The sequence below is a fragment of the Triticum dicoccoides genome, chromosome 5A, assembly GCF_002162155.2.
Source record: "Triticum dicoccoides isolate Atlit2015 ecotype Zavitan chromosome 5A, WEW_v2.0, whole genome shotgun sequence".
Classification (NCBI taxonomy): domain Eukaryota; kingdom Viridiplantae; phylum Streptophyta; class Magnoliopsida; order Poales; family Poaceae; genus Triticum; species Triticum dicoccoides.
In genome coordinates this window covers 671,107,779-671,117,260 of record NC_041388.1, presented here as the reverse complement: position 1 = coordinate 671,117,260, position 9,482 = coordinate 671,107,779, and the positions used below count along the sequence as shown (strand labels likewise).

The 9,482-nt window shown below is 50.5% G+C and overlaps 1 protein-coding gene and 1 pseudogene across 1 annotated transcript; one reads left to right on the top strand and one right to left on the bottom strand.

Moving 5' to 3' along the window:
* The first annotated feature begins 1,087 nt into the window (after window positions 1–1,087).
* LOC119303997 lies at window positions 1,088–3,697 on the top strand (annotated as a pseudogene).
* Window positions 3,698–7,659: 3,962 nt separating this feature from the next.
* LOC119303996 (expansin-like A1) lies at window positions 7,660–9,476 on the bottom strand. The gene is made up of 5 exons (XM_037581163.1): window positions 9,239–9,476; window positions 8,992–9,101; window positions 8,668–8,852; window positions 8,286–8,418; window positions 7,660–8,187 (listed from the first exon to the last, which is right to left on the bottom strand). Exons 1-5 carry the CDS (start codon window positions 9,387–9,389, stop codon window positions 7,939–7,941), a joined length of 828 nt encoding a protein of 275 aa, XP_037437060.1. The 5' UTR covers window positions 9,390–9,476; the 3' UTR covers window positions 7,660–7,938.
* Between the last annotated feature and the right edge of the window lie 6 nt (window positions 9,477–9,482).

Below are 9,482 nucleotides of genomic sequence, written 5' to 3'. Positions count from 1 at the left end.
TCAAACCTGTAAAATAATCGTTTTTTGCAGTTCCAGTCGAAAAAACGAGACCGAACAGACCCCTTAAAATTATCCAACCCTTAATTTTTTTTAAGGGGACCTGTAAACGCAAACGCGAAACCCTTATATATACAGTTTTGAGGGCAACTTTGGCAGGGCCCTGCATACCGGTCAACGTTGGCGGTTGAGAAATCTTTGCTCTCGCCAACGCCATGAAGCTCGCCCGGCCACCGCGCTCGCCCACGGGCCGTCCGATAGCCGGCCGGCCCTCCGTCCTGGCCGCCGCTCTCGCCCGTGGCTCCGCGGCTCTCGAACGGAGCTAGCTAGTTAGCTCGAACCATTCGAACGGAGCTAGCTAGCAGCTCAATTGATTCTAAGAGCTAGCTAGCTAGCTCGATGCCCCGGCCGTTCGATCCGGCCGCCGCTCGTCCCGCCCCGGCAGCCCTGGCCTTCGCCTGCGCCGTGCTCACCCCGGCCACCCTGGCCTCCGCCCGCGCCGCGCTCGCCTCGCGTTTTCCCTCGTCTGCCTGTCCGCTGGATTGACGCAAGGAAGAGGACGACTAAAAAAAAGAGCTAGCTCTGGGTTTGTTCGGTATATTCGGAGAATATTTTTTTTTACAGGTTGATTATACAGGGTCTGAGTATGTCCTCGCCCGCGCCGGCCAGCGTATACCCTTTTCCGCGAACTCCAAAAGACTTATGCGGGTCGGAATTTTGCGGGGTCTGCTAGAGATGCTCTAATACTGTACAGAGCACGAAAAATACTTCAGACAAGACAGAAGCTAGTCTGACTATAAGCAAGTTATAGCTCTCGCGGTTGAAATTGGATGAAGCTTTAACTCATGAGAACTAGATTCGTCCGATGTGAATGGGACGTTTCAGCGAAAATTTAACTGGACCAAAGAAAAATTCCAGGCCGGATAGATGCTCCCGTAATCATTTTCTTAGAGGGCGAGAGCAGTGGACAATACTCTCTTGCATCAAGCGGTGGCCCGAGTCGTGCAGCCGCGTTAGGCCCCTTCCTTGTCAGCACGCCTTATAAAACGCTCACCACACACAACCAGCCCACTCGCCTACGATCCGCGCACGTACGTCAAGATCATTCGCCCCCGCCGCCTTCCGCGCTCCGCGCTCGCGGAGCTCACCGGCCGGCCGTTGGCGTCCAAGAGCAGACACATCAGGTAAACCATCGACCCTCCTCCTCCGGTTCCAAACGTCGAGCGAGCAGAGCAATGTTCCAAGTCGTGTAGATGCCGACATCTTAGTTTAGTAGGAGTAGTAGTCGTTTACTTGTTGTATAAACGCCCTCGCTCCCCTCGCCTTCCCCTTGTCCGTCTCCGCCTCAATCTCCGGCGGCGTGCGCGAGCGCGCTCGATCCCCTCCTCTCCAGCCCCAGGTGCGATCTCCTCCCGACTCGATTCGCTCCACCGGTGCGACGGAGTCTAAGTTTGGACAGATACTCATGATGCTTTGGATCCCTCGTCCCACCGCTAGCTGCTCCTCCTTCTGTGACTTCGTTGCGAATTTTGAGTTTTCCGTCCATGGATTACAGCTCCAATCAGGCAATCAGCTGGTGTGATTTTGGACTGCTTTGTCCCTGCAAGTGTTCAGATTGGCAAAGACCTATCGTGGGGTGGGACTAGAGAAAACACAATCATTATTTTCGCAGTTCCTGCACGGTGATTTGGTTCTGCGACCACACGATCAACGTTTTGTTTTGATTAGGCTGTGGCCATTTGCTTGAGTTGATGCATTTTCTGTTCATTCTTTTCTGAATTTGCTAGCTGTGGCCATTTGCTTGAGTTACTCTGCCCCATGTTGTTCACATAAAGGAGGAAAGTTCGTGGTCTTATCTAAAAACGCTATCATAAGTTTGTAGGCATTAATCTTTTTGAAAGTATCAATACATATATAGCTGAATGTTGACTTTGCCATAGCTGATGATGCGGTCTAGATGTGCCTTCTCTTTTGGAACTGCCTAACAAAATTTAATCCACTTGCGCTTAAGTTCTGTTAAACCAATACACCTGTCATGTGCAAATATCCCTTTTGGATTGTGGTTTTAATATCTGTTGCTTGTGCAAACCAATACCCTTACAAGTTTTACCTTTCACTTCTACATGTGGTAGTTTTTGTCATATTTGACTCGAATATTTTTTGCCACACTTTTACTTGTGTATTCTATTGACTCGGTTGTTGTTTTCAGATGGACAGCCACACTTCATTACCGCCCCATGAAGCAACAATGGGCATCTCATCCTTGTCCGGGAGCAAAATGTGCAGAGGTGCATCTTGCGACTTCGCCGACTCCACCAGCACCTCGAAAGACGCAAAGGAGAGGTCTGCGTCCATGAGGAAGCTCCTGATCGCCGTGATCCTCTGCGTCATATTCATGGCGGTTGAGGTGGTTGGAGGCATCAAGGCGAACAGCCTTGCGATCTTGACCGATGCAGCCTGTCCTCTCGGACGTCGCGGCCTTCGCCATATCTCTCTTCTCTCTGTGGGCAGCTGGTTGGGAAGCGACGCCTCGGCAGTCATACGGATTTTTCCGTATAGAGATTCTTGGCGCACTGGTTTCTATTCAGCTCATATGGCTCCTCGCCGGAATTCTCGTCTACGAAGCTATCATGAGGCTCGTCAACGGAAGCGGGGGCGAGGTGCAGGGCTCCCTCATGTTCGCGGTATCAGCTTTTGGTCCGTTCGTTAACATTGTGATGGCAGTGCTGCTTGGCCATGACCATGGGCACGGTGGCCATGGCCATGGACACTCACATGATCATGGTAACTCGGAGGACGACCATGGGCATGATCATGAGCAGGGCCACGCACATCACCATGAGCACAGCCATGGCAGTTCCATAACCGTCACCACTCATCATCATCCTCATTCAACCACAGGACAACACCAGGATGATGCCGAGGAACCGTTGCTTAAGCATGATGATGGTGCCAAGGAAGCTAAGGAGACTCGCCGCCGTAACATCAATGTGCACAGTGCTTACCTGCATGTGATCGGTGACTCCATCCAGAGCATCGGCGTGATGGTCGGAGGGGCTCTCATCTGGTACAAGCCCGAGTGGAAGATCATCGACCTCATATGCACCCTCATCTTCTCCGTGATCGTGCTGTTCACCACGGTCAGGATGGTTCGGAACTTGCTCGAGGTTCTGATGGAGAGCACGCCCCGCGAGGTCGACGCCACCAGGCTCGAGGGCGGCCTCCTTCAGATGGAAGGCGTGGTTGCTGTCCATGAGCTGCACGTCTGGGCTATCACGGTGGGGAAGGTGCTCCTGGCGTGCCATGTGACGATCGAGCAGGATGCGGACGCCGATCAAATGCTCGACAAGGTCATTGGGTACATCAAGGAAGAGTACAACATCAGCCATGTCACCATCCAGATCGAGCGCGAGTAAGGCCATTGTGTTTATGTGTGCCGAGCTTGCTTCCTACACTTGAATATTGTGTGAATGCGTGTGGATTGGCAGTCATCATGGTCCCTGAAAATTGCACGGCTGATGGTTCACCTTGTAGTAGTCCCTTTGCCAAAGTTTTCAGGGTACTGAATGTGCAAGGTTTCCATGGATTTTGTATGGTTTTGGTGGGCATTTTATCTGTAGCCTTGCATCTTGTGATGTAGCTTTAAGACAAATCGACCCAACTTCAATGCAAACTGCTCGCACTGGACAAGCTTCTGCTGCGCGCCACCAAAATCATACTGTACTTCACATACAAGCACTCTGGGAATTCGATTATCGGATCCTTGTAGCTGCTCTGATCCTGCTGGATGACCTTGATCAGTTCCTTCAGCATGTCCCTTCTCCTTTTGTTAATGACAACTGCAGCAACAAGGTATCTCAAGAGATTCGGCGCGTTTGGATGCATAGCATTCAGATACCTCTCTTGGGAGAAGAGCTCGATGATCCCATCACTTCCATTCTCACATGGTTGAAGAAGATGAAGAGGCTCCAATGCATCGGCCATATCCCGCTGTGGAGCTGGTTTCGAGCATCTCTAGCAGAGTCTCTATGTCCGTCCGGCCCACAAAATAACCATCGAAAAAAATGGCCCGATTAGGTACCGTATATCCGGCCGGCCCGCAAAAGAACTTACGACAACCTCCAAATCTTTTTTATGCACATTGAACCTTTTTCAGATACAATTTTCGAACATTTTTTAACAAGTTAAACATTTTTTAATAGTATGAGACATTTTTTCAAACAACATGAACCTTTTTACATTGTATAATTCTAAAAAAATGTTTGAACATGTTTTTGAAATACGTGAACAATTCTTTAACTGTCATGTGCATTGTTTTTGAATGGTAAGAAAAAATTTGTCCCGTGATCATATGTTGGCCGCCACCAGCACAATGTTCACGGGCGTTTGCCGGGGCTATTTGTGACCGATTGCAGACTTACGATAGTCTCGCCTCTGGTGCTCCACTAAATGGACCGGTCAAACACAGTACTTTATGTAGTGGTTTAGGAAGGTTATATGGACCCGTTCGAACTTGTTTTATAACCTTCTGTGTAGATATTTTTCTTCTTTCATTTCCATGTGTTTTGTTTAGTTTCTCTTGGTTCTTTTCTTCACCAATTTCCTTTGGGTTTTTTATCTTTTTATTTTTCAACACATGTCTATTTTTTAAAGTACATATTAAATTCATAATGTACATTTTTTCAAATACATATTTTGAATTTTTAAACAAATGTTAAATATTTTAATAGCATGAAACCTTTTATAAAACTAAGTGAACATTGTGTTAAGTAAAATAAATAAATGTCCGAACATGTTTTCAAAATGCATGAATATTTCTTTAAAATGTCACATACATTTTTTAAATGGTACGATATGTGTTTGTCCCGAGATCACACGTTGGGCCGCCACCTGTTCAGTGTTTGCACGCACTTTTTGTGCTAAGGCTATTTTGCACCTATCCCTACTCCTATTTGACGCATTTTTTGAGAGGTGACTCCGATATGACGGTTTTTTAGGGGTCTCCGATATGACGGCTTAAGCGCCGGTTAGAGTGCTTGCAATAAACCGGCACCTATCCCTCCACAATACTGTATATCTAAATGGACCAGCCCATGTAGGTATTTTCTGTCACCTTGTTTTTGGAACCTTCCCATGATTGCTCTGATGGTTAGATCCTCAAAAAGAAAAGATTGTCCTGATGGTTTTTTTGGGCGGGTTTTCTTTTGGTTTTCCCTCACACGAGATTTTGCTGGTGTTCTCAGTTTTTTACCTTCCTTTTTTCTTTTTATCAAATTCGTGAACTTTTCACATATTCATGAACTTTTTTCAAAGAAAATTGAACTCCTTTTCAAATATGTGAACTTTTTCTCAAATTCATGAACCTTTTCCAATTTTATGAACTTTTTCCAAATTTTTCTGAACTTTTTTATCAAATTCGTGAAAAAAAATCATTTTTTGCGAACTTCGTTCAATTTTTTGTTGAATTTTTTTCAAACTTAATATTGTTCTATTGTGGAGTCATCGTGATTGATGTCGTCTTGAATTTGATCCTTTTTCATACTTTACCAGTTGCGGCTAGTTTAGAACTCCATTTGCAATCTTCTTGAATACTTTCATCACCTTCGCTAGCAAGATACTCCTAGTTCCGGTTGCGAGCTTGTACACAGGCATCTCCCCAAGGATGTCTTAAAGCTCCTTCACCAAATTGCAATAATGAGATGCTTTTTTTTAGGGACCGACGCGTGCTATACAGCCCAGAGCCATTCATGAAGATTGGCCTGATAAGTCAGCGGAAGCAGCAAAGATTAACGACTAGTTCCGTCGCCGAAAGCAAAGGAGCATGGCGGCATGTGAGCCGTTTGAAACGAGCGTCCCGACGATTTTGAAACCCAATGTCAGGGTCATCTTCAACACCGACACTTAAACCGTCTGCATACATTCGGATCACACGGTTCAGACGTGTTATATCATTCAACGCGAGTTTATATTGGTCCATCGAACGGTTTGGATGTATTTTCTTCGTAAACCGAAGACAAAATACGGGTGGCTTTGCGGCGTCCGGACCGCTGCCATGTTCGCTCCTAACCGCCCTCGTCCACCAAAAGCCCACCCCCGCTCGTGTGTGCTTCCCGCCTGGAACGGTTAGCGCTGCTCCAGAGCGTAAGTGCCGCATTCATGTCTGGCCAGAGCGAACGCGACCTCTCACTAGCTCGTCGAGCACCGTCCATGTCGTTTCCCATTGCACACGTCTGCTTCGTGTTCAAACGACACCACGATCGCCAGTCTGTCCGTCTGCCACACACCATTGTCATTCGCCCGCTATATAAACTGTGGCCCCGGCCATAGCCGCAGTCATCCTCCTCCAGCTCCTTTCTTCTCTTTGCACCACTCCACCATGGCCTCCTCACACTCCAAAGCTCTCTGGAACGGACTGCAGCCAGAGGAGAAGAAGGAGATGACCCTCATTGTTGCCGGCAGGCAGCCGAAGGCTGACAACATCCAAATGGAGGACGTTGCCGAGGAGGAGTCGGCACCACCCTCATCGGCGCATGGCACCATGAGCATCGGCGAGGCCCGTGCTCATTACATGGACATGGTGCGGGAGGAGCAGTTTCGGGAGGCACATGTCAACGCGGCCTACAACCTCCAGCTCCTCCAGGACCACTAGTAGGCGGAAGAGCAGCTCGCCGCCGGCAGGGTGATCTCGCCGGACGCGGACGTAGTGAGCAGGCGACGCTGCTCGAGTCCTACCGCTCCACCCGCGAAATCCACCTCGACCGCTGGCGGTACCGCCAGTGCCAGGCGGAATTGGAAGCCGCCTATAAGGAGTTTGGCTATTCGGCGCACAAGGTGTGGCGCAAGACCAACGACAAGGAGGACATCGCCGGCTTCGCCAAAGTCGCGACCCGCCTCCACAACTACGAAGTCGGCACGTCTACAGGTGTCGTCGGCAGCAAGGAAGATAGTGCATGGTAGGTCGTCGCCGCTCGGGTCCCAGAAAGGCAACCACTCTTCCCCTTCGCCTGAAGCCAAGCTTGGTGGGTTGATAATCGGTAACAGCTTAGTCACTCAAACTGCGTGGCGAAGGCAGAGCTGGAGAGCGCTGGGACGGAACTGAAGATGGCGAAGGTAAGTGTCGGTGCTTCAGTTCTCGGGGCTCACGGCCGGATACGGGGAGCGGGCGTCATCAGTCATTTAGTTAAAATAGAAGTACATCAAAATTATAACTCTAGTCGCTTTTAGCTGTCATTTAGTTAAAATAGAAGTACATCAAAATTATACCTCTAGTCGCTTTTAGCTGAAATATGTCTAAAATGTAATGAACTTCGTCATGTTTATATAAAATCCATCATGTTTGCATGAACCTCTTTCAGTTTATATGAAAACCCGCTCGGTTTGCATGAATTTCTTTCCTTTAGTTTCATTTCAACAACGGTCGAAATATATGTGGGCAATGTTGTTTCAACAGTGGTTGAAATATACGTGGACATAGTTGGATTGGATGTCAGCTTTCGTCATGGGTGTCTGCGGACTGGTCTTTTTGTGCATGGACAGATGGCTGAGCAAATTTACGGGTCAGCATCGAAGATCCCTTGGTCATCCATCTCGGGACAAGTTGTTCAAGCACTAAAGCTACACACATACTAGCCTCGGCGTCATCCATTATCACTCCCCAGGATCGAGATGCTCTACTTAATTTACTTATCTTCATTCACGTCAGCAGCTCATGTACATACAGAAGGCTCACAAAACAAAGAGAAAAGAAAACGAGCGGCGGCAGCAAAAGTGGCCGATGGATCATCAGGAGGACCCTATGAGTCATCATCTGGTGTTAACTGTTAGACTAAACTAATCATCTCTGGTGTGGTGTGGCCTTGTGCTGTGATGCATAGCCCGGCCAAAACGAGGAGCCATCAGCTTCTTCTTTGGCTCTTTGTTTGTTTACTAGCCTGCCTGCTTTCACCTCCACTCCTGCGTGTCGCATGGAAAGCAGCCCTCCTGCGCGACGTCGGTGATCTGGACCCCCGTGTCGTAGACCTCGCCGGCGCGCCACCGGCTGGGCAGCACCTCCCGGTCGGCCCACACCCACTTCCCGTCGTACCCGCCGGTCACCACCACCCTGAACTGCAGCGGCCCCGCCGGCGCCTGCCGCGTGCTCCACGCCGGCCCGTGCTCCCGCGTCATGAACTTCCAGCTCGACGACCCGACCTGCATCCGTCACCACCAATGAAATCCCGTTAGAAACAAGCACGTCAGTGGTTCTTGGGGAGGGCGGGGGAGGGTTTGCTGCTGCTGCTGGTGCCCACCTGCGCGACGTCGACGGCGACGATGTCGGTCTGGCCGCCCTGGTAGAGGAACCGGACGGCGAGCTCGCTGGGCGCGCGGCTCCGCTCCTCCACCCGCACCGAGAGGTTCTTGCCCCTGTACTCGCACGGCACCCTGCACACGCGCATCAACACCGACAAATTTTAGCCTTCCAAGTCTAGGTCGTCCTAGTAACTACTGTAGAGACAAATCGTGTCCTGTGCTTATTTATGGTGGCACGTTCGGTGGAGACTATTTGCCTCGTTTCTCTTACTAGTACTTATTACGAGTACTCCACTACGTTCAGCGTTGAAAGGTAAAAAAAATGGCACATGGCGCGGTTGGTGAAAAAGAAGAGCTCAATAGAGGTGGTTTCACTTTTACCTCTTGTACTCGACATCGACGGCGCGGAGCTTGGTGAGCCGCGCGGCCATGCCGGGGCGGGCCATGGCGGCGAACGCCGGGCTGCTCAGCACCAGGTCCGTGCGGTTCGTCCTCATCCTGGCGCGGTCCGTCACCACGACCCTGGCGCCGGCGCCGCTGCAGAGCTTCTTGTCCTTGCACCTCACCTGCGCTCGGCACACCGAAACCAATTTGATTAGCCAAGGAATCGAGATAGCTCGGTTCTTGGGCAAGCCGACGATCAAGAAGCAAGTGAATCCAGAAGACGAGCCAAAGCCGTTGGGCACAAGATTTCTTGGTGTCTACCTGGAAGCAGGCGCCGCAGCCGACGCCGCCCCGGTACAGGGCCGGGCCGGCGGCGGCGAGCAGGCCGCCGTTGAAGGAGGCGGCCGCCGTGCCGTACCCGCAGGAGCCGGCTGCACGGAAAAGGCAAACCCAATCAGAACTCAGAACCACCTCCTCTACAACCCACACAACACACCGGCAGAAACCAAAAGTAGAGCAGGTCGAGGGATCCATCCATGATCCATCATCCATGGGTGGGGGCACTTACCGGCGAGGGTGAGCGAGGAGGTGTAGTAGGCGGCCTTGGAGTGGCGCGCGCAGCGGTCGCAGGCGGAGGCGAGCGACGGGATGGTGAAGAGGAAGAGGAGCGGGAGCAGAAGGATGGATGGGGAGGAGCCGAGGCGGACAGAGACGGCCATCTTCTTTTCTTTTCCTTTCCGTTCTTCCGAGCAGAGTAGCGGTGGGTCGTTCGCTCGCTTGATGAAGCAGAGAGAAGCTCAGAGAGAGAGGGG

What these genes read in the sequence shown, in the direction of transcription:
- LOC119303996 (XM_037581163.1), bottom strand. Translation starts at nt 9,389, where the DNA reads ATGGCCGTCTCTGTCCGCCTCGGCTCCTCCCCATCCATCCTTCTGCTC. An exon ending in CTCCTCGCTCACCCTCGCCG is followed by an intron (nt 9,102 to 9,238) that starts GTAAGTGCCCCC and finishes TTTTCCGTGCAG; the next exon opens with CCGGCTCCTGCGGGTACGGC. An exon ending in GTCGATGTCGAGTACAAGAG is followed by an intron (nt 8,419 to 8,667) that starts GTAAAAGTGAAA and finishes GCGCGTGTGCAG; the next exon opens with GGTGCCGTGCGAGTACAGGG.